At 41.8% G+C, this 25,452-nt stretch overlaps 1 protein-coding gene across 3 annotated transcripts in view; it reads left to right on the top strand.

Annotated features, from left to right (window-relative positions):
- LATS1 (large tumor suppressor kinase 1) overlaps positions 1-25,452 on the top strand; it is a 69,946-nt gene that overhangs the window by 28,927 nt on the left and 15,567 nt on the right. For all 3 annotated transcript variants that reach the window (XM_062186912.1, XM_062186913.1, XM_062186915.1), the window contains exons 3-7: positions 1,113-1,260; positions 14,147-15,639; positions 18,226-18,808; positions 23,782-23,964; positions 24,165-24,271. In XM_062186912.1, the coding sequence (XP_062042896.1) occupies positions 1,113-1,260; positions 14,147-15,639; positions 18,226-18,808; positions 23,782-23,964; positions 24,165-24,271 (2,514 nt within the window). The remainder of the gene's footprint in view (positions 1-1,112; positions 1,261-14,146; positions 15,640-18,225; positions 18,809-23,781; positions 23,965-24,164; positions 24,272-25,452) is intronic.

Raw genomic sequence — 25,452 nt, 5'->3', positions numbered from 1 at the left:
ATCATTTGAAATACTCAGTCCTCCAGAATAGGTAGTTGCCTACCCTTTGAAAAATGAATGTCAGTATACTTTTTGCTTGTTACTGTATAATTTCTGTTACTGATAAAGTGGAAGAAGACCACTAACATTTGAGCTCTATGCTTATGTACTTTATGTTTTGTTGTTGTTTTTTTTTTTTTTTTTTAAGATTTATTTATTTATTGAAAGGCAGAGAGTTACAGAGAGACAGAGGCAGAGAGAGAGAGAAGTCTTCGATCCGCTGGTTCACTCCCCAAATGACTGCAATAGCTAGAGCTGGACTAATCCTAAGCCAGGAGCCAGGAGCCAGGAGCTTCTTCCTGGGTCTCTCATGCAGGTGCAGGGGCCCCAGGACTTGGGCCATCCTCCACTGCTTTCCCAGGCCATAGCAGAGCACTGGATTGGAAGTAGAGCAGCTAGATTCAACTGGTGCCCCTGTGGGATGTGGCAGCTTTACCCGCTACACCACAGTGCTGGCCCCTGTATGTTTTTTAATTGAATCTTCGTATCCATCCTGTGAGTTTATTATTCTTGAAGAAATGTTAAATAACTTTCTGTAGTTCAAGACACTTCTAAAGGGGAGCTGTGAGAACTCAAACTTGGTTTTTCCATATTATCTAATTTTAAATACTCATCACATAAACTCTTAGTTTAATAACCAAAATTATGTAGTTCCTTTACTAGAACTACAGTATTTACTAAAATGCTGTCCTGATACAAAAAAATCATTTCCAGTGTTTTGACTGATATCTTTTAACAATCTTATAGTTTTCTGCTTATATCACAATGAAAATAAGAATGAGAAATAATAAGAGTCACGTTACCAAGATTATATCCTGAAGAAGTTAATCCTGGAAGGGAATAGTAATATTTTATATAAAGGTGGAAACATTAGAAAGACATGACAGATTGTTTTGTTTTATTTAGTAACTTGAAATTGTATGAGGTTTTCTTGTCATTATAAACAGGACATTAATATTATGGTGTGAGGCCTTATTCTTCATAATTGTGAATTTCTCCAGTGGAATTCAAAGTTTTGTTTTCTCTTATTATAAGATTTAAATTTTGTTTCTTGTTTTTGATCTTTGCTTAAGGATATGGTTATACAAGCTCTTCAGAAAACTAATAACAGAAGCATAGAAGCAGCAATTGAATTCATTAGTAAAATGAGCTACCAAGATCCTCGACGGGAGCAGATGGCTGCAGCAGCTGCCAGACCTATTAATGCCAGCTTGAAACCGGGTAATTCATCAGATGCTTTTTAGTCTCTTTTCTTACTGTGTAGCTTTAAAATATAAAGTATATAGAGTCTTTGGTCTTGAAAATTGTTAAAAACATCTTAGTAAATGAAAATCTCAAAATAATAATGTCACAGTGTTGTTACAAAATGAATTTGAGAGTAGTGCCCTCCCATTTAAAACTTACTAGGTAATTATGATAAGCAGCAGTCAAGATTGAGAACTTTGAGGGACACCCACTGGAAGACCTGGATAAAGGTTCGTGCCTCCTGGCTTTGGCCCGGCTCATCCCTCAGCCATTGAAGCCGTCTGGGGAGTGAACTAGTGAATGGAATATTGGTTTTCTCTGTCTTTCCCTGTCTCTGCAACTCTGCATTTCAAATAAATCTTAAAAAATAACAACAGGGGCCAGCGCTGTGACTTGGTAGGCTAAGTCTCTGCCTAGGTGCTGGCATCCCATATGGGTGCTGATTCTAGTCCTGGCTGCTCCCGTTTCCATCCAGCTCTCTGCTTATGGCTTGGGAAAGCAGTGGAAGATGGCCCAAGAGCTTGGGCCCCTGCACCCAGGTGAGAGAACTGGAAGAAGCTCCTGGCTTCAGATCAGCTCAGCTCTGGCTGTTGCAGCCATTTTGAGGAGTTAGCCAGTGGTTGGAAAACCTTCCTTTCTTTCTCTGTCTTCCTCCCTCTGTAATTCTACTTCTCAATTAAATGAATAAAATCTAAACAACAACAACAAAAAGATTAAGAACTTCTTGGTTGGGTATACTGCCGCTAAAATAGAATCTTCTTCCCCCAAAATACCATCATTCAAACTGCTTTTTTTCTTATATTTTTTCATATCGTAAGAGGAAAATATGTTCATCTTAAAGATTTATTTATTTGAAAAAGTTACAGAGAGAAGGGGATATAGGGAGAGAGAGAGAGAGATCTTTTATCTATTGGTTCAGTCCCCAAATTACTTCAACAACGGGCTGGGCCAGGCTGAAGCCAGGAACCAGGAGCCAGGAGCCAGGAGCCAGAAGCTTGCTCTGGGTCTCCCATGTGGGTGTAGGGGCCCAAGCACATTAGCAGGGAGCTGGATCAGATGTCAGCATCACAGGCAGAAGCTTTACCCACTGTGCCGCATCGTCGGCCCCTCATCATAGAATATTCAGAAAACAAATAAGTGAAAAGAAAACACCACTCTTAAAATATTTTGGTATTTTTTTCCCAGTCTTTTTTCCTTTGGGAAACCTAAGTGGATTTATACGTGTGAATTTTTTTTTTTAATTTTTGACAGGCAGAGTGGATAGTGAGAGAGAGAGACAGAGAGAAAGGTCTTCCTTTTTGCCATTGGTTCACCCGCCAATGGCCGCTGCGGCTGGCGCATCATGCTGATCTGAAGCCAGGAGCCAGGTACTTCTCCTGGTCTCCCGTGCAGGTGCAGGGCCCAAGCACTTGGGCCATCCTCCACTGCACTTTCGGGCCATAGCAGAGAGCTGGCCTGGAAGAGGGGCAACCAGGATAGAATCCGGCGCCCCATATGGGACTAGAACCCCGTGTGCCAGCGCCGCAAGGTGGAGGATTAGCCTGTTAAGCCACAGCGCCGGCCTACGTGCGAATTTTGATTTTTGTTGTTTAAGCAAAAAAAAATAGGGTCTTAGTAAAACCTACTTTTTTCATTTAATATACCATGCATGGGCCAGCGCCGTGGCTCAACAGGCTAATCCTCCACCTTGCAGCGCCGGCACACCGGGTTCTAGTCCCGGTCGGGGCGCCGGATTCTGTCCCGATTGCCCCTCTTCCAGGCCAGCTCTCTGCTATGGCCCGGGAGTGCAGTGGAGGATGGCCCAAGTGCTTGGGCCCTGCACCCGCATGGGAGACCAGGAGAAGCACCTGGCTCCTGGCTTCAAATCTGCGCGGTGCGCCGGCTGCAGCACACCGGCCGCGGCGGCCATTGGAGGGTGAACCAACGGCAAAGGAAGACCTTTCTCTCTGTCTCTCTCTCTCTCTCTTACTGTCCACTCTGCCTGTCCAAAAAAAAAAAAAGAAAGAAAGAAAATACCATGCATGACATTCCTTATTATTAAGTGTTCTATGAAATAATTTTAATAGCCACATTCAATAAATTTATCACATACTTTGTTTAACCAACTCCCCATTTTTGGAGATATGTCTCCTTTTGCCATTATAGATAGCAGTACAGTAATAACCCTTACACTCAGTCTTTGAACATACCTGTTGACTTCTATAAGTGAATTTTTAAAGACTTGGCAAAAATTTTTTTCATAAATATTCTGTATACAAAGGTGGTACTTAACTCAGTCTCCTTATCAGTTTTCTATGAGAATGCCTATATTTATAAAGCATAGGTCTTATCGTTTTTATCTGCTTAATAGATGTGGAAATACTATATCTACATTTCTTTGGTCACTGGTGAGGTTGAGTATTTGTTTATTGGTTATTTTTTTTAAGATTTATTTATTTACTTGAGAGGCACAGTTACAGAGAGAGAAGTCTTCCATTTGCTGGTTCACTCCCCAAATGGCCACAACGGCTGGAGCTGCACTGATCAGAAGCCTGAAGGCAGGAACCTCTTCTGAGTCTTCCATACAGGCACAGGTGCCCAAGCACTTGGGTCATCTTCTACTGCTTTCCCAGGCTATCAGCAGGGAGCTGGATCAGAAGTGGAGCAGCCGGGACTTGAACTGGTGCCCATATGGAATGCTGGTGCCACAGTTGGATGCTTAACCTACTATTCCGTAGTACCGAGCCCTAATGGTTATTTTTTAATTGCCATTTTTTTAACTATCTGTTAATCTTGTGTTTCTCATTAATTATAGGAAGTCTTTATTCTTTCTTTGATCCAACAATTTTTTTTTATCAATAGCTGTTTCAGGCCCTTTGCTTGTCATTGAGTAATTTCCTGCCCTTTTGTGGAACTCACATTAAGGGAGACTGAATAACAGAAATACAGCTACAATAACGGCTACATTAAGAGTGACTCAAGAAGGGGAGACGTACATTGTACTGTAGACTAATAAGAGGGAATTTTTTTCTTTTTTTTTAATTTGAGAGACAAGCAAGGAGGAGAGCTCCTATCTGCTGACCCATCCCCCAGGTGCCTGCGCTGGCCAAAGCTGGGAACTGACCTATCACCAGCTGCATCCCAGAGTCTGCCTTAGCACGCAGCTAGAATCAGTAACTTGTGTCAGAACTCAAACCCTAGTACTTTGATAGGCCAGGCTCCTTCCCCAGGGCAGAGCTTTGGTTGGTTGATTGGTTGGTTGTTTTATTTTTTATTTTTTAAAGATTTATTTATTTATTTGAAAGAATTACACAGAGAGGGGAGAGGCAGAGAGAGAGAGAGAGAGAGAGAGAGAGAGGTCTTCCACCCAATGGTTCACTCCCCAGTTGGCTGCAATGGCCAGAGCTGTGCTGATCCAAAGCCAGAAGCCAGGAGCTTCTTCTAGATCTCCCATGCGGGTACATGGACTTGGGCCATCCTCTGCTGCCTTCCCAGGCCATAGCAGAGAACTGGATCAGAAGTGGAGCAGCCAGGTCTCAAACTGGCACCCATATGGGATGCCAACACTTCAGGCCAGGGCGTTAATCCACTGCACCACAATGCTGGCCCCAGTTGGTTGTTTTAATTCATTTATTTGAAAAGCAGAGAGAGAGAGGCAGAGACAGAGATACCTCCCATCTGCTCGTTTACTGCCCCAATACCCACACCAGGGTTGGACTAGTGCTGAAGCTGGAAGATAAGAACCCAGTCTAGTTCTCACAAGGAAATAGCAGAGACCCAGTTAGTTTAGCCGTTACCACTGCTAGGATCTGCACTACCAGTTAAAGTCAGGAGCCAGAGGCAGAACTCAAACCTATACACTCTGATAAGGGATACAGGGATCTTAACTATTAGGCCAAACTTCCTTCCTGAAAGAGAAATTTTTAACGACTCCAGCAGATCAGAGAAAACTTTCCTAAGAAACTAATTGTAGAGCTGATATCTGATGTAAAAATAAAGGTTAGTAGGGATGGGTTTAGTGAGGAAGAGTGTTTGTAATGCATAACTCCTTTGGCAAGTTTTCAAACCACAAAGAAATGAAATGCCTGGGGGACCAGTGTTGTGGGACATTGGGTTAAGCTACTGCTTGCAATCCCAGCACATCTGATATGAGTGCAGGTTCGAGTACTGGCTACTCCACTTCCAATCTAACGCCCTCCTGATGCACCTGAAAAGGCAGCGGGCATTGGCTCAAGTGCTTGGGCGCCTGTTGCCCACATGGGAGACCCGATTAGAGTTTGGAGCTCCTGGGTTTGGCCTGGATCAACACCAGCCATTGAAACCATTTGGGGAGTGAACCAGTAAATGGAAGATATCTCTTTCCCTATCTCTCCCTCTCTCTCTCTGGAACTCTGTCTTAAAAAAGAAAGAAATGAAATGAAATGGCTGGAATACTGACAACAAGAATATGAGATGTGACTGGAGACGTCCATAGAGGCCTGACTATGCAGTACTGTTTTATTAATTTCTGTCCTAAGAACAGCAGGAAGTTAGAGATGTGTTTCACACTGGGTAATAATATGATTATATTTGTGTTTCAAAGAGATGGCTGCAGTGACTGAGAATGGATTAGAGAGGAGCAAAGGAAGACAGGAGGATAGGCTTGATAGGAGACAGGATAGTTTTGTGGCAGATGCAGGGAATCTGGACTTGGGAGATGGCAGTGCAGGGAAATGCGTGCCTTAACAGAAATGGGAGCAGGAAAATTGACAAGGACTTGGTAGTAGATCACATATGGGGTTTAATGATGGAGAAGGGTGACTGTTAAGCTTTTGGCTTAGAAATATGGATGGCGATAGCCAACATTAAGAAAGGATTGGATTGGAGAACAGGATTTAATGAGAAAGATCGTAAATCTTAGACACTAGCCAGACACCTGCCCCAAGGGAGAGAAGATGAATTAGGTTCATTGTTATCTAAGTGGAGATCTCAAGTAGTAACTATGTGTGTGTCTGTGTGTCTGTGTGTGCACATGTGCACGCCCAAGTGCACATGTGCCATATTTATGAAATAGGTCACCTAAGGGTGATAACATAGACAAAGATGACAAAATACCCTAGAACAAAACCTTAAAAAAAAATGAAATTTTTGGAAAGGCAGAGAAAGGGAAATAGATAAAGTACTTCCATCCACTTGTGCATTCCCCAAATGCCTACTAGGAGACAAGGCTAGGGGACAGAACTTTGGAGCTAGGAACCCAATCCAGATATCCCACATGAGTGGCAGGAACCTAACCACTTGAGCCATCACATTGCTTCTCATAGTCTGCACAAGCAAAAAGCTGGAGTTAGGAGCCGGAGCTAGGCATCAAACCAAGCATTCCGATATGGGATACTGGCATCCCAACTACCAGACTGTATGCCTACCCTCCCAGCCTATTACTTCATAGCTGGTTGAAGAAGATAAGTTTGCAAAGGAGGCAGGAAAGAATTAGATACAGGAAGAGAAAAAACCCAGTAAGGTTTTTAGTGCCTCAGAAGCCAGTGGAAGACAATGTTTCAAGAAGGGGAATACATGGTCAAAAATGCCAAGTACTATAAAGAAAAAGAGATCAACAAGGTGAGAACTAGAAAATAGTGTTGCTTTAATGACATGGTGTATTAGTTTGATAGGTTTGCCATAGCAAAATGCCACAGACTGAGCAGCTTAAAAAATAAAGGTTTATTTTTTCATGGTTTTAGAGCCTTCAAGGTTAAGTTGCCAGCAGTGTCTTCTGAGGCCTCCTTGGCTTGCAGTGGGCTGTAGTCTCACTGTATCTTCACATGGTTGTCCCTCAGTTTGTACATGAGTTGTCCTCCTCTGTCTCTGTGTGTTTGTGTGTAGTGTGTGTGTGCCCAGATTTCCTCTTACAGGAACACAGGTCATATTGCATTAGAACCTACCCTGATGACCTTGAACCTCAGTTACTAAATACAGCCACTGTGCTACTGGGGGTTAGAACAGAGTTCTTCATATCACCTTGTGGTAACTTGAATCTGTCCTGTCACGGGAATGTAATACCAATTGGAGTGGGTTAAGGAATAAATGGGATGAGAGAGCAAAGAACAGTGTCATTGACAGCTCTTTGAGAAGTTTCTATTTGATAGGAGGGTGAGGATATTAACAAGAGTAGTGTTTCTCAAACACTAATATATGGTGAAGATCTTGAATTTTAAAAAAATGTCTGATTAATCATGAGTTAATAATTTATAAAGTACAGTAAAAATGAATTATCAGGAAATTTTAACATTTAAAATGTTATATAAAATATAAGTTCAAATATTCTATTATATTTAACAGACATAAGATTAGTTTTGTCAAATTTACAGTTTCTCAGTTCTGGGACTGGTATTTTGCATAGCAAATTAAGCTGCCACTTGCAATGCTGGCATTGCATATCAAGAGTGCCAGTTTGAATTCAGCTGCTTTGCTTCCAATTCAGCTTTCTACTAATGTATCTTGGAAGACAACAGAAAATGGCCCAGGGGCCAGAGCTGTGGTGCAGTGGGTTAAAGCTGTGGCCTGAAGCACCGGCATCCCATATGGGCGCCGATTCTAGCCCTGGCTGCTCCTCTTCTGATCCACCTCTGGCTGTTGCACCCATTTGGAAAATGAACCAGAGGATGGAAGATTTCTCTGCCTTAAAAAATTAAATGCTGGGGCTGGCACTGTAGCATAGTAGGTCAAGTTTCTACCTGTGGTGCCAGCATCCCATATGGAAACTGGTTCATCTCCTGACTGCCTCTCTTCTGATCTAGCTCTCTGTTAATGGCCTGGGAAAGCAGTGGAACATGGCCCAAGTGCTAGGGCCCCTGCACCCACCCATGTGGGAGACCCAGAAAAAGCTCTGACTCTTGGCTTGAGATCAGCCTAGGTCTGGCCATTGTGGCCACTGGGGGAGTGAACCAGCAGATGGAAGACCTCTCTCTCTGTCTCTCCATCTCTCTGCCTGTAACTCTGCCTCACAAATAAATAAATGTTTTTTAAAAATTGAATATGTTGAGAACATAAAAATTTTCTCAAGTTCTTATTGTGAATTTTCCATATTTACCTCATCATAGGCCACTATCAATTTGTGGACCAGTACCAGATACTTTGAGGCAGACTTCTAAATGGAAATGCAGAGAGAGTTTGTTTTCTTATTGTTTTTAATAGGAAAGGACTTGAACATGTTTAAAAGATTTGAAGATTCCAGTTAATAGGATGAAATTAATATTCAAGAGAGAAGGCTCATCAACTGTGTGGCATAGTGGATAATGCTGCCATCTGCAACACCAGCATCCCATATGGTTCACGTCCTGGCTGCTTCACTTCGACCCAGCTAATGTGCCTAGGAAAGCAGGAGAAGATGGCCAAAGTGCTTGGGCCTCTGCACCCATGTGGAAGACCTGGAAGAAGCTCCTGGCTCCTGGCTCCTGGCTTCAGACCAATTCAGCTCTTGCCATTGCAGCCATTTTGGGGAGTGAACCGAGTGTCTCTTTCTGTCTCTCCCCTCCCCCCATAAACTCTGCCTTTGAAATAAACAAGTCTTACAGAGAGAGAAAATCAGATCCAAAGCACAGGATGAGGGATTGTTAGCCCTAGGTGGAAATGGGACCAGCCTTCTGCCCTAACCAGAGCAAACAGGCTGAGGTTATATGGGGAAGATAGCAGGTTAACTTTTTGATATCTTCTGTTTCCTCTGAAGTAGAAAATGTCATTTACTGAGAGTACTGGGTGAGGAACAGAGCAGGCAGTCATAGAGACTAAGAAGTAGAAGGGAGCTTACTTCAGCAGCACATTTATTAAAACTGGAATGATGCAGAGAGGATTAGCATGCCCCTGCCCAATGAATTGGGGTCTTTTCTCATACATTGATTCACTGAATCCTCATTTGTATTTTAGAGAAGAATGTAAATTTAAAAAATTATCCCTCAACAAGAAACAAACAATTAAGTTTTCCTGGGGATGCTGGTTATGAATTTATAGTAGGGTCGGTCTGCCCATGATCATGAATTTATAGTCTACTGGTCTGTCTGTGATGTTACCTTTGTAGTAGGAAGGAAAGAAAGTAGATAGCTACAATTACCCATGACTGAAGTTGTACTAAACAAGTGCTCAGTACGATAGGTGATATTGCTGTAAGGGTTAGTAAAATCCTTAATCACAGTATATTTCTGCTTTTCCTTCAGTAGCTTCTCATTCCTTCCCCCACTCTTCTCCCTGTTAGATTGTATGTAGTACCACTCTTTCCTTCATTTATGACTCTCACCATCTGAGCTCGTATCTCCTCAGGGGAGCCTTTTCTGGCTGCAAGGTCTCATCCCTTTCCGTCTTCCTGTTACTTTCTCATCATTTGACACCATTTGTGTTTCACACATATGGAATTTATCACACTCTGAAGTTACCTTTTTTTTTTTTTTAAAGGATTTATCTGCTTTTTTTAAAAGGCAGAGTTACAGAGAGAAAGGGAAAGGCAGAGGGAGATCTCCCCAAATTGGCACAATGGCCAGGTCTGGGCCACACCAAAGCCAGCAACCAAGAACTTCATCTAGGTCTCCCACACAGGTGGCAGGGGCCCAAGTACCTGGGCCATCTTCTGCTGCTTTCCTGGACACATGAACAGAGAGCTGGATCAGAAATGGAGCAACGAGGACTTGAACTGGCACCCTTATGGGATGCCAGCATCACAGATGGTGACCCTACCTGATACATCATAACACCAGCCCCATACCTTGGTTATTTGTTTATTTGTTTATTGTCTCCTCCCCCAAGAATATGGCTTTAACGGGGCTATTATCTTATTCAGCAATGTCCTTGGATTGCTTGGGGCAGGGACTAGCATAGAGTAAATACTCAACAGATATTTAAGTAACAACTAGAAAAGAGAGGCGAAAAGGGATACAGAGAGAAGAAAGAAGTGGGAGACTATAGGTTAAATCGGATAAATTATTCTCCCCAAAAAAGGAAGACTGATGAAGCAGGGGATTAATCTTGGAGATCTTGATGAGGTTGAAGAACTTTGTAGCAGGAGTAAACAAAAAAAGAGAAGTCATGATCTGAGATTATAAGCCTTAAATTTGTGAAAGAAGAGGGTACATGGATAAAACCACAATTGAAATATGATCTGGAAGGTGATACTAGCAGTGGAGTAGAAGAGGGGGAAGGGAGCTGAGTGATGAGGGCAATGAGTGGCTCATCCATGTGGGTGCAGGTGGCTTTCTTAGGGTAGATCAGTTGCCAAAGTTGTGGATGAATGAGAAAGAATGAGTAGGAGCTCATGGGATAAGAGGAATGAATGTGTTCTCCTAGCATGGGCATCACAAGACCTGACTTTTTTTTTTCCCCCAAAGAAATATTTTATTTAATGACTACAAATTTCATAAGTACAACTTTAGGCATATAGTGATTCTCCCCACCATACCCACCGTCCCACGCCCACTCCCACCCATCCTTCTCCCTCTCCCATTTCCAGTCTCATTCCCCATTAAGGTTCATTTTCAGTTCACTTTATATTGGATGTGAGGGTGATCTGGCTATGACATCTGTCACCCCATTGATCGCCAGTGTTGATTCAGCAGATCTGGCTGGCTGGGCGAGTATCCCCTTCCTCCCTTACTATTCCATGTGCATCCCTCCTAAAGCTGCACACTCGGAAGAGGACGGCTTTCCCCGCTAGAGGAGGATCAGTATACGAGCAGCTGCACTCCCCTGCTAGCACCTCCAAACAAGCTCTCAATGAACTTTATACATAGAAGACCAACTCTATACTATGTAAAGATTTCAACAATTTGTATACACATGCACAAAAAACAAAAAAACCTGTGAACAAGTTTTACAGTTAATTCTCATAGTACAACCCACTGAGGACAGAAGTCCTGCTTGGGAAGTAAATGTACAGTGACTTCTGTTAATTTAACAATTAACACTTTTAAGCATGATCACCCGAGGCTCTTGACATGAGCTCCTAGGCTTCTAGGAGGTATAGGAAAGCTTGGGCAGAGATTTGTGGTAGGGAGCATTTGTGGGAAAAAATGAGAGGGTGTGGTGAAAGGGTCTGGAAACTCAAAGAATGCAAGCGCTCCATGAAGGCACAGAACAGAAGCCAAGGCTCTGTTCTCTGAGGTTGTGGAGACTTAAATTGTAGCTGACCAAAGCTGAGACTGAGTGACATGGTAGTTTTTGCCTCAGCTGACTCTCTGAGGAAAGTGAGGCAGCCTGGTGGCCAGAGGACTTGATGAGTTCCCCTGAAGTCACAGATCCTAGATGAAATGGAGACGCAGACTACATTCTGAACATTTACTGCCTTTTTCTCCTGTGTGTTACTGAATGTGTTTTCACCTGGATATGATAGTGTTGTATGCATTTAGATCTCTGCCTTTTTAATGCTTTAGAAGACCTTGAATTATCTTCCTAGTACTTATATGGTTTTAAAATCTTTAATCCTTCTGGATTAAAATATTTATATAATATTTCATACCAGTGTATTTTTAAATGTGTTATATATTTTTTCCAAGTGGCTACACTGTACTGTTTTAAATGCTTTTTTTTTTTTTTGTATTATATATATTTTTGGAAATTCCATTAAAGGTAGACTCTATAAAATTTACACTTTTTTTTTTTTGACAAGCAGAGTTTAGACAGTGAGAGAGAGAGAGAGAGAGGTTTTCCTTCCATTGGTTCACCCCCAAAGTGGCCACTACGGCCGGTGCGCTGTGCTGATCCTGTCCAAAGCCAGGAGCCAGGTGCTTCCTCCTGGTCTCCCATGCGGGTGCAGGGCCCAAGCACTTGGGCCATCCTCCACTGCTTTCCTGGGCCACAGCAGAGAGCTGGACTAGAAGAGGAGCAACCGGGACAGAATCCGGCTCTCTGACCGGGACTAGAACCCAGGGTGCCGGCGCTGCAGGTGGAGGACTAGCTTAGTGAGCTGTGGTGCCGGCCAATTTATACCTTATTTCATGTTCAACTAATTATCCCCTATTGTCTTTTGCTGCTTTAAAAGCAATATTAAAATATACTTAAAATAAGTAGTTGTGTGTAAAAGAATTACAAATGAATGTACCCTTTGGCTCAATAATGCCACTTCTAATCATTTATCTACAAATATAGGTACATGTATATGAAATCATATCTGCATAAAATTTTTCAGCTGCTTTTTTTTTTGTATGCCAAGAAAAAGATTGGAGGGGCTAGCACTGTGGCATGGTGAGTGAAACCACTGTCTTCAATCTGGCATCCCATATGGGTGCTGGCTCATGTCCTGGCTGCTCCACTTCGATATAGCTCCCTGCTTATTTGCCTAATAAAAAGAGTAGAAGAAAGCCCAAGTGCTTAGGCCCCTGCCACCCATGTGGAAGACCTGAAAGAAGCCCTTGGTTCCTAGTTTCAGCCTGGCCCAGTACTGGCCATTATGGCCATCTGGGGAATGAACCAGTGTATGGAAGATCTCTCTCTCTCTGTCTCTCCCTCTCCTTCTCTCTCTCTATAAGTTTGACTTTCAAATAAAGAAATAATTTTTTTTTTTTTTTTTTTTTTTTTTGCCAGGCAGAGTGGATAGTGAGAGAGAGACAGAGAGAAAGGTCTTCCTTTTACTGTTGGTTCACCCTCCAGTGGCCGCCGCGGCCGGCGCATCACGCTGATCTGAAGCCAGGAGCCAGGCGCTTCCCCCGGTCTCCCATGTGGGTGCAGGGCCCAAGGACTTGGGCCATCCTCCACTGCACTCCCGGGCCATAGCAGAGAGCTGGCCTGGAAGAGGGGCAACCGGGATAGAATCCGGCGCCCCAACCGGGACTAGAACCCGGGATGCCGGCGCCGCAAGGCAGAGGATTAGCCTGTTAAGCCACGGTGCCGGCCAGAAATAAATATTTTTAAAAAATAGAAAAACCTAAATGTTTGTTAATCAGAAAACTGACTATATTAACAGGGTACAATCATACGGTAAAAAAAAACATTTTTTTAAGGAATACAAATTTCGTAAGTTGAAGGTTAGGAATATACTTACTCTTCCCACCAAAAAACCCATATTTTTAAAAAGTAAAGCACCATTTCATGTGCTGCTGATATAGTCTTTATTTTTTTAAATGAAAAAAGCCAGGCATGATAGTTTTATAAAAAGTATGCTACAAATTTATATATCTCTCAGGTAACTTCCTGATAACATTGGTGACTTTTGAAGGAGATTGTTGGATTAAGGATGGAAACTGGTATCATTTTGAACCATGAAAATGTATTACCTAGTCAAAAACTAAATTTTTAAAGATAAACTACTCAACGAAATTTTTTTGTTAATTTTTTGCTAAATAAGTTAATTAACATGTATTACCTCACTTTCTTGACCACATTTTGTTTTGAGAACAATTAACATCTACTCTCTAATAATTTTCAAGAATGCAAATACTATTAAGCAGAGTCACCATGTTGTACATCTCTTAAACTTACTCATATTTTTAATTCTTTTAAGATTTTTTTAAATTTATTTGAAAGGTAAAGTTACAGAGAAAGAGGGAGGGATAGAGAGAGAGAAGTCTTCCATCTGCTCATTCACTCTCCAGATGGCCACAATGATTGGGGCTGGGCCAGGCCAAAGCCAGGAGCCAGGAGTTCTTCAGGGTCTCCCACATGAGTGCAGGAGCCCAAGTACATGGGCCATCTTCCACTGTTTTCCCAAGCATATTAGCAAGGAGCTAGATAGGAAGTAGAGCAGCCAGGACTCGAACCGGTACCCCTATGGGACACGGTGATGCAGGCAGCAGTTTAACCCACCGTGCCACAATGCCGGCTTCCAGCTTTTTAATTCTTGAAAGAGAATTGAGTATCAGAATTCTGATCTAAATTCTTCCAAAATAAAAGGTTAAAAACGTGTTTTTCTTTTCTCTCTTTTATGAAGGAAGTGTGCAACAACCCATTAACCGCAAGCAAAGCTGGAAAGGTTCTAAGGAATCCTTAGTTCCTCAGAGACATGGCACAGCACTAGGAGACAGTGTGGTTTATCGTTCTGAAAGTCCCAACTCACAGACGGATGTAGGAAGACCTTTGTCTGGATCTGGTTTAACAGCATTTGCTCAAGCTCACCCTAGCAATGGACAGAGAGTGAACCCCCCACCACCTCCTCAAGTAAGGAGTGTCACTCCACCACCACCTCCAAGAGGTACAACTCCACCTCCCCCTTCGTGGGAACCAAACTCTCAAACTAAGCGCTATTCTGGGAACATGGAATACGTAATCTCTCGAATCTCTCCTGTTCCCCCTGGGGCCTGGCAGGAGGGCTATCCTCCACCACCTCTTAACACTTCCTCCATGAGTCCTCCTACTCAGGGGCAGAGAGCAGTTAGTTCTGTTCCTGTGGGCAGACAGCCAATCATCATGCAGAGCTCTAACAAATTTAACTTTCCCCCAGGGAGGCCTGGAATTCAGAATGGTAGTGGTCAGACTGATTTTATGATCCACCAAAATGTTGTCCCTGCCAGTGCTGTGAGTAGGCAGCCACCTCCTCCATATCCTCTGACCCCTACAAGTGGACAAAGCTCTTCTGCTTTACAAACAGGGGGGTCTGCTGCTCCTTCATCATATACAAATGGAAGTATTCCTCAATCTATGCTGGTGCCAAACAGAAACAGTCATAACATGGAACTCTACAACATTAATGTACCTGGACTACAGACAACGTGGCCTCAGTCATCTTCTGCTCCAACCCAGTCATCCCCAAGCAGTGGGCATGAGATCCCTACCTGGCAACCTAACATACCAGTGAGGTCAAATTCTTTTAATAACCCATTAGGAAATAGAGCAAGTCACTCTGCTAATTCTCAGCCATCAGCCACAACAGTCACTGCAATTACACCAGCTCCTATTCAACAGCCTGTGAAAAGCATGCGTGTATTAAAACCAGAATTACAGACTGCTTTAGCACCTACCCACCCTTCTTGGATACCACAACCAATTCAGACTACTCAAACCAGTCCATTTTCTGAGGGTTCCACTTCAAATATGACCGTTATGGCACCTGTTGCTGAAGCTCCAAACTATCAAGGTCCACCACCACCTTACCCAAAACATCTGCTGCACCAGAACCCACCTGTTCCCCCATATGAATCAATCAATAAGTCTAGCAAAGAGGATCAGCCTATCTTGCCCAAGGAAGATGAGGGTGAAAAGAGTTATGAAGGTGTTGATAATGGAGATAAAGAAAAGAAACAGATCACAACTTCACCTATCACTGTTAGGAAAAACAAGAAAGATGAAGAGCGAAGGGAATCTCGGATTCAAAGTTATTCTCCTCAGGCATTTAAATTCTTTATGGAGCAGCACGTAGAAAATGTGCTCAAATCCCATCAGCAACGTCTACATCGTAAAAAACAATTAGAGAACGAAATGATGCGGGTAAAACCTTTTAAAATACTATTTTTGTACTTGATCATCTGTTGCCTTGGTTGACTTTCCTTTCTTATAGCTGAATAAAATATATTATCAATTATTTGAAAATGAGTAAGCTGGGACAGGCGTTTGGCCTATTAGGTCAGTTGCTTGTTAGGATGCCTGCGTCCCAAATTGGAGCACCTGGGTTTGACTCCTGCTCTGGCTCCTGATTCTAGCTTCCTGCTGATGTAGATGCCAGGAGGCAGTGGTGATGCTGTAGTAACTGGGTTCCTGCCAGCCATTTGGGAACCCCCGATCCTGAATTGAGATCAGCTTTGTCCTATGCCATCCCTACCGTTATGTGCATTTGAGGAGTGAACCAGCATATGAGAGTGTTCTCTCCTTTTCTGTCTCTGAAATAGGTTAAAAATAATAAGAGTAATAATAATTTTTAAAGTAAATTTTAAGGTTTTTTGTTTATAGTATTTTACTATTTCTAGGTTTATTCTGAATTTCCTATAATAAAGTTCTTGTATAAATTAAGACAAATATAATTTACAGTAATATACAGATTTAGTGCATAGTACCTTTATATGGAAATTGGAGCAAGGATTGTTTTCTAGGTTTTATATATTATTTTCAAATATTTAAAAATAAGCTAGAAATATCTAGGTCACCTCTGTTTATTTATCTTATAGAGAGGGAGATGGACAGAGCTCCCATCTACTGGTTCACTCCCCACCATGCTTGCAACAAACTGGGCTGTGCCATGTCTAAAGCTGGTATCCAGAAAATCAGCCCAGGTCTCTACTTGAGTGGCAGGAAACCAGTTATTTGAGTGATCCTCACTGCCTACCAGGGTTCACAATAGCAGGGTGCTGGTGTTAGGAGCAAGAACTGGAAATCAAACCCTTGTCCTGCAGCGTGGGATCCAGGCATCTTAACTGCTATCTCAACCCCTAGGCTAAATACCTGCACCCTGGGTCATCTCTTGATAGATTTATGAACATTTCTTTTTACTTGTAAGTTTTTGAATTTGTAAGTTTGTTCATCACATATGTCTTGTTAGAAAGTGTCAGAGACATTTCCCTTCAGTTATTTCTTCCTTCTAATTTCATTTTTACAATGTACTAGAGAAAAATGTGCTGAAACTCTTAAGTCAAAATGTTCTTAAAAGGAAATTGGAATTAGTAAGCACTCAGATTAATCTGTGTTGTGATTCCAATAGATTTCTTCACAGGATCATCATTATTGTTTTTGTCATATGCTTAGAGTTGTAATCTTAGATCTATCACTCAAAAATCCAAGAAGCTTAAAGTTATAACTAAACTTCTGCGCATACTTGAGAGAGCCATTCTTTTTAAATGATTTTCCAAATCTGATTTTATAGCACAATATTGTTATTACTGCCATAAATTGAATTTTGTTGAGGAAAAATGTCCTGATAATCTCTAAGGTTTTTCCATATTTTAGCTCTTAGGATTTCTTACTAAAGTCTGTCTGTATGTATTTTCTTAGTTTATTTTTCCTTTTTCCTCTTCACTTTCACTAATAGCTGATTTAAACTTTTATGGTGTTGGAAGCTTTGCTGACCTCTGTAGCCTCCATTACTGTATAGACAAGTAAGATTTTAAGAGAAACAGTTATATACTAAGTCTGGCATGCCATCCTTCTTAAAAGATTTTGCATGCAAGTACGCACCCTAACAAAAGCATGAGGTACTGTCTTTTAGTTAGTTTTGCATTTCTAGAATTAGACTACTCTTCCAACTGAATTTCTTTTCTATTTAAACTCTAATTAGCTCTTTATTAAGCTGCCAAAAAAAGACTGCTTCACTTCTAAATCTAGGTATTCTATATCTTATTTTGAAGTTGACTTTTGTTTTTATCTGGTTTTTGATATCTTCATAAGTTACACTATTTTTTGAAATATCCAAAAATATTTAAAAGATACCCTGTTACCATACAGGTTGTCTCCTTTAAATGAAGTGGTGGACAATGACTCTCATTCTAATTCCAGTGCTCTGAGGAAGAAAAAAGACTGAATGAGTATTATGTATTTATGGAAAATGGGAAGAGGCTGATAAACTAGATAAGGCATTCTTTTGTTCTTGATACATCAGGTTTTTAAGAACAAATGTTTGGAGTATGAGAATTTCTTTTTTATGATGGGAAGAAGGATATTTGAGGGTCAGATATTCTTAAAAAGAGAAATATTTAGTGAAGGCAAGCTAGTCCTATAATTTGGGATGACTGCATGGAGAGAGAAATGTGAATGCACATTAACAGATGTTTGTTGCACATTGTGAACATTTTCTGAGTGTATTAGAGAAGAGTAGAAAGCTAACTGTTGGTATCCTCTTCTCCTGAATTACCACAGCTGAATTCACATATATATTCACTTACCTTAGACATCTTGTTAACTGTTTCTTAAGCTGCACTTTTGATCATTAATTTTCTCTGAACTATATTACAGATTTCTAACATGCTTTATTAAAAAATATAATGCATTTAACCTTTAAATATATGCCTGAGTTTTTTCCAAGTTATTTCTTAAGATTTAATGTTAAAAAAGAAAATTCCTCATATAACATCCAGTTTATTTGCCTAGGTTGGATTATCTCAAGATGCCCAGGACCAAATGAGAAAGATGCTTTGCCAAAAAGAATCTAATTACATCCGTCTTAAAAGGGCTAAAATGGACAAGTCTATGTTTGTGAAGATTAAGACACTAGGAATAGGAGCGTTTGGTGAAGTCTGTCTAGCAAGAAAAGTAGATACTAAGGCTTTGTATGCAACAAAAACTCTTCGAAAGAAAGATGTTTTGCTTCGAAACCAAGTTGCTCATGTTAAAGCTGAAAGAGATATTCTGGCTGAAGCTGACAATGAGTGGGTCGTTCGTTTATATTATTCATTCCAAGATAAGGACAATTTATATTTTGTAATGGACTACATTCCTGGGGGTGACATGATGAGCCTATTAATTAGAATGGGCATCTTTCCAGAAAATCTGGCGCGATTCTATATAGCAGAACTTACCTGTGCAGTTGAAAGTGTTCATAAAATGGGTTTTATTCATAGAGATATTAAACCTGATAACATTTTGATTGATCGTGATGGTCACATTAAATTGACTGACTTTGGCCTCTGCACTGGCTTCAGATGGACACATGATTCTAAGTACTATCAGAGCGGTGAGTAAACTCAGAAAATTTAATTTTTTCGTAATACTGGGGTGGATTTACTGGAGTGAATGTTTGGCATAGGGTTAAGACACAGCTGGGACACGTGCACCCCTTATCTGAGTGCCTGGGTTCAAATCCCAGCTGTGTTCCCAATTCCAGCTTCATGCTGATGCACACCCTGGGAGGCAGCAGGTGATGGCTCAGGTTGTTGCTGGGTCACTGGTACCCTCATGGGAGGGCTTGCCTGGCCCAGCCCTGCCGTCACAGGCATTCGGGGAATGAACCAGCAGATAGGAGCTCTATCTGTATCTGTCTCACAAATAAAAATAAATTATAAAAATTTTAAAATAATGTGATTTGCTTATGCAATGAATATGTAAGATAGTACTTTTAACTGGATGGGAACCAGAAGACTTGGATCTGGTCTTGACTCTGTTAGGTAAACTTGGGTGAATTCTTAGGCACTTATTATATTATATATTATATATGTATTATATAATGAAAGTATGTTAGATTTGATGATTTTTTTTGATAGGCAGATTTAGACAGTGAGAGAGAGACAGAGAGAAAGGTCTTCCTTTCCGATGGTTCACCCCCCAAATGGCTGCTACGGTGATCCGAAGCCAGGAGCCAGGTGCTTCCTCCTGGTCTCCCATGCGGGTGCAGGGCCCAAGCACTTGGGCCATCCTCCACTGCCCTCCCGGGCCACAGCAGAGAGCTGGACTGGAAGAGGAGCAACCAGGACAGAATCCGGCACCCTAACCGATGCTAGAACCCGGGGTGCCGGCGCTGCAGGTGGAGGATTAGCCAAGTGAGCCACGGCGCTGGCCCCAATGATTTTTTAATATACTTTTTTTTAAAGATGTATTTATTTGAAAGGCAAAATTACAGAGAGGCAGAGGCAGAGAAAGCAAGAGCGAGAAAGAGAGAGGTCTTCCATCCGCTGGTTCACTACCCAAATGGCCATAACGGCTGGAGCTGGGCCTATCCGAAGCCAGGGACCAGGAGCTTCTTCCAGCTCTCCCACGTAAGTGCAGGGTCCTAATGACTTAGGCCATCCTCTCCTGCTTTCCTAGGCCATAGCAGAGAACCAGATCAGAAGTGGAGCAGCCAGGACTTGAACTGGTACCCATTTGGGATGCTGGCTCTGCAGGTGGTGGTTTTTACCTGCTATGCCACAGCACCAGTCCCAGATTTGATGATTTCTGTGTATTACTAACATTTCTGAGTTAATCAGTTTACAAAATTTAATTTTTAAATATGGCAAATAAGTTTTTCTTAAAATAAGATTTACTTATTTATTTGAAAGGCAGAGTTACAGAGAGAGGGAGAGAGAGAGAGAGTTCTTCCATCCACTGGATCACTCCCCAAATGGCCACAGTGGCCAGGGCTGGGCCAGGCCAGAGCCAGGAGCTTCTTCCAGGTCTTCCATGTGGATAAAGGGGCCCAAGTATTTGGGCCATCCTTCAGTGCTTTCCCAGGAGCATTAGCAGGAAGCTGGATTGGAAGTGGAGCAGCCAGGACTCAAATCGGCATCCATATGAGATGCTGGTGTCTCAGGCGACAGCTTTACCCACTACAACACAGCACCAGCCCCTGTTGATGACTTTTGAAGTTCTTCCATGTTAATACATGAAACATTTTTTTCCACTGGTATTTAGAATTCTATTGTGTAACAATCAAACTTACTTGGCCCTAAGCACTTTATTTAAATGATTTTATTCAATCCTCATAATAATGTTGTGGGGCAGGTTGAAGAAGCTGAGATTTGGTTAGATGAAGTAACTTGCCCAAAGCCAGACAGAAATTAAGTGTAAAGGCAAGGCTTTAAACCCAGGTTTGTCTGATTACAGGACCCATGTCCTTTCTGCTCACAAGCCGCCTCACCAAGATCCCTTCAAGGGGTAATGGCAATATAAGTTGATCTAACCTTTGTTGAATACTTATTATGTAGGAAGTACTTTGAGTATATTCTAATTTACTGCTAACAATAGTCTTCTGAGGTGGGTGTTATTAAATTTCCTGTGCTTCTGTTAATACAAATAGGTTGACACTGACATTGAGATACCTTACTATATTTATAATTTAGTGTCTCCTCAGACTCACTTGTATTACTACATGGAGCTCTTCTTAAAAATAGAATTTCTAGGCTTCTAGGCTCACTGCAGCCCCACTGCCTTTTTTTTTTTTTTTTTTTTTTTTTTTTTTTTTTTTTTTGAGAAGCTGAAGCTGGGAGCTCCCATCCTCTGGGTCACTCCTCAGTTGCCCACAACAGGTGGGTCTAGGCCAGGTTGAAGCTGGGGGCCCAGAACCTAATCTAGGTTTCCTAAGTGGGTGGCAAAGGCTCAAGGGTGACAGAGAAGGGAAGAGAAAGAGATCTTCCATCTGTTGGTTCACAGCAGGCAAGGCTGGATCAGGCTGAAGCTAGGAGCCTGGAACTCCATTCAGGTTTCCCACTTGGGTGGCAGGGTCCCAATTACTTAGACCATCTGCTGCTGCTTTCCCAGGCCCATTGGCAGGGAGTTTGATCAGAGGCAAACAGCCAGGACTCAGATGGCACACTGATACAGGATGCCAGTGTTGCAAGCGGCAGCTTAGTCCATTACATCACAATACCGTCCTGTCCGTGAGCTTTTTGAAATCCTCTCATGCTTGTTGATGACTTCTAAATCTCTGTGCCCAGAAATGAACACTCCCTGGAATTCCTGCTTTCTATATATAATTGCATATTGGAGATCTTCATGTGGACTTCAAATAAGCCTTTCAGACTTAAAAAATGGGACTTGCAAAGTTAACCTTGCCAATAAAGAACCTTTAATTAGGGTCCACATTGTGGTGCAGTGGGTTAAGCCACCACCTGCAGTGCTAGCATCCCATAATGTGTCCTGGTTCGAGTCCCAGCTGTTCCACTTCAATCCCACTCCCTGGTAACGTGCCTGGGAGGGCTCCTGGCTTTGGCTTCAGCCTGGCCCAGCCCTGGAAATTGTGCCCATTTGGGGAGTGAACCAGCAGATGGAAGATCTCTCACCTCTCTCTGTGTCTCTCCTTTTCTTTCTCTCTAACTCTGCCTTTCAAATAAATAAATCTTTAAAAAAAAAAAAAAACCACTTCATTAGTGCCCCCATATCTGCTTCCCCCCATCTTCCTCATGGTGTTAGTAAGGTGCACTGCCATCAGCTACCTAGTTATCCAGGTTCTTTTTTGACCTGCCCTCCACATCTAATCCATTAACAAGTCCTGTTTACTCCTTCTCTAAATATGTCCTGAATCTAGTCACTTCTTTCCAGCTTCATTATTATAGTCCAAGCTTACTTACAATAGCTTTTTTTTTTTTTTAACAGTTTGTATATTTATGTTAAAGGGAGTTAGGGAACATTAACAGAGAGCTGGATTGGAAGTGGGACAGCCTGGACTTGAACCAGCGCCCATATGGGATGTTGGTGCTGCAGGTGGTGGCCTTACTCACTACTCCACATCATCAGCCCTACAATAGCTTTTTTTAAAAAAGATTTATTTGAAGACAGAGTCACAGAGAAGCAGAGGCAGAGAGAGAGGGAGAGGAAGGTTGATCTTCCATCCACTGGTTCACTCCCCAGATGGCCACAACAGCCAGAGCTGCGCCGATCCAAAGCCAGGAGTCAGGAGCTTCTTTTGGGTCTCCCACGCAGGTGCAGGGGCCCAAGCACTTGGACCATCTTCTACTGCTTTCCCAGGCCACAGCAGAGACTAGGATCGGAAGTGGAGCAGCCGGGACTCAAACCGGCGCCTTTATGTGGTGCAGGCGGTGACTTTACTCACTATGCCATAGCGCCAGCCCCTACAATAGCCTTTTTTTTTTTTTTTTTTTTTTTTTTTTTGACAGGCAGAGTGGATAGAGAGAGAGAGAAAGAGAAAGGTCTTCCTTTTTGCCATTGGTTCACCCTCCAATGGCCGCCGCGGCCGGCGCATCTCGCTGATCTGAAGCCAGGAGCCAGGTGCTTCTCCTGGTCTCCCATGCGGGTGCAGGGCCCAAGCACTTGGGCCATCCTCCACTGCCTTCCCGGGCCATAGCAGAGAACTGGCCTGGAAGAGGGGCAACCGGGACTAGAACTCGGTGTGCTGGCGCCGCAAGGCGGAGGATTAGCCTGTTAAGCCACAGCGCCAGCTTACAATAGCCTTTTAATTGGTCACTGTTTTCACCCTTGTCCTCCCTATCATGTATTCTCCATACTGCAGCCAGAGTTTTCTTTTGTTAAGCATAAATCAGATTTTCCCATCGTCTCTCTCGAAACTGTTTCCAGCATACTTGGAGTGAATGGCAAGCCGTTTCTATTGCCTGCCAAATCCATGTGTGCTGACTGCACTTTCTATCCTTCTCCCCTTTATCAGCTGTACTGGTCTCCTCTGTGTTACTGTTTCCGTGTGCCCTGATTTTCAAATGCTTGAGTACTACCTGTTTTTTACATCTTAGCAAATACGTCAGTTTCTCAGTCATCTCTCCTAGCTGTCCAGTCACATGTGTCATCATTCTGTGTTAACTCTCTGTGAAGGATGCATCATTGTACTTCTTATATCTGTGTTTCTTCCCCACTAGAGTGTAAGCTGCCTGAGAGCAGAATCTTGTCTTTCTTATTTTCATTCGTTGACTGAATTGGTTGAAAGTTTGTCCAGAGTACTCGCAGGGAGCCATCAGAATAACATACTCCTAATTGTACCTATATAGAACTTAATATTGTTATCATTTAGCATTAAGTAAATTACTGAATATTGGGCTAATTTTTGTTAGTGTGAAGCCTTTCCTATTAATATCTCAGAAGACAGACCCTTGTTTGTAATAAATACCATCAGTGATTAGGCACGTGTTATGACTTAGTTTTCTTAATTTGTCACGAGGGAGAATGTTGTTAACTCTAATCCGTGACTTCAAAAGATTGTACAAACTTTAGGCTACTCCTATCCTTGTTGCTTTTAATTACACGTTTATTTTACTTACACATTTACAGGTGACCATCCACGGCAAGATAGCATGGACTTCAGTAATGAATGGGGTGATCCCTCAAACTGTCGATGTGGAGATAGACTAAAGCCACTGGAGCGGAGAGCTGCACGCCAGCACCAGCGATGTCTAGCACATTCTTTGGTTGGGACTCCCAATTATATTGCACCTGAAGTATTGCTACGAACAGGTGAACTACTTAGTCTTTCTATAAAAATCTCATAGGCCTGCAAGCAGCTTAAAACTTACACTAGAATATGTCTTTATTATAAAGGTATACACTTCATAATATAAAGTAGTGATTTAATGTTAAATTTGATTGTATTAATTCTGAGCAATTTTGGGGGGAGTGCTTCTGAACAGCTATGTAACTTTGTTATCTTGTTTTAGGATATACACAGTTATGTGATTGGTGGAGTGTTGGTGTTATTCTCTTTGAAATGTTGGTGGGACAACCTCCTTTCTTGGCACAAACACCATTAGAAACACAAATGAAGGTAAGGTATAGAGTCTGTATCAAAAGAATTGCCACAAAGTCCCTATGCCATAGACCTTTATTATTAACACAGCTTGATAGTCCCTTGTCTGGAATGCTTGGGACTAGAAGTGGTTTTGGATTTTGAATTTTTTCGGATTTTGGAATATTTGCATATAGTATATAAGGAGATATCTTGGAGGTGGGATCCAACACTAAATAGAAATTAATTTCTATTTCATATATACCTAATGTACATAGCCTAAAAGTAATTTTATATACTATTTTTGGTGTTCCTGCATTTTGATTACAGTCTATCACATTAGTTGTGAAATTTTCTACTTGTGTGATTTCAACACTCAAAAAGTTTCAGATTTGGGGCACTTCAGATTTTGGAATTTTGGATTAGGGATCTCAATCTACATTTCCTTTAGAGCATCTTAACCTGGAATTATAGAATGAAGTCATTTTACTCATAAAATTCTCTAGTGTCTTTGGAGATTTATTCCAGTTTACTTCTGATCACTGTCTCCTGACTTTTTCTTCTTCCATGTACATTCTAGCTGTAAACTGTCAACAGATGTCTCCATCTCTACTTAAAAATTGCTTTGGCACTTAAATGAGAAGTTACTCATCATTTTGACTACACGTTGTCTCATTTAAAATCCTTTAGTGGTTCCTTTGCTGTGTGTTAAAGTCAAAATAGGAATGGCCTACTTCGTTCCCTCTCATCTTTCTTCCACAACACCCCACCACCACCACCACTGTTCAGAAGCCTGGTTAACTCCTGATCATTTGCAGTCATTCTGTGAGAGGGTCCTGAGATAACATCCATAACCACCCAGTCAGTGCATTTAAAACTACTTTTTATAGAATTCTTTATAGTATTTGTCTCAAAATGTATTTTCATGTTAGTATATTGTGTACATATGTATATACTAAGGGACTTCAAAGAGTTCATGGAAAAGGGAATGAAAAGGTAAGTTTATTTTGGTGTAAGAAAACTCTGAAATCCGTATGTAGTGTTTTTCACATATTCATTTTCCCTGAACTTTTTGAAGACTATATGCATGTGTATGTATTTGAAATTGAATGCATCCTCCCTAAGGCTGAGAACAAGACAAGAGATGTCCATTCTCAGTAGCTGTATGTTCTGGAAATCTTAGCCCATTCAGCACAACAACAAAAGCAAGTAAAAGGCAT

The sequence above is a fragment of the Lepus europaeus genome, chromosome 3 (assembly GCF_033115175.1).
Source record: "Lepus europaeus isolate LE1 chromosome 3, mLepTim1.pri, whole genome shotgun sequence".
NCBI classification, from domain to species: Eukaryota; Metazoa; Chordata; class Mammalia; order Lagomorpha; family Leporidae; genus Lepus; species Lepus europaeus.
Note: the sequence above shows the minus strand (reverse complement) of the source record. Positions and strands in the feature narration are given on the sequence as shown.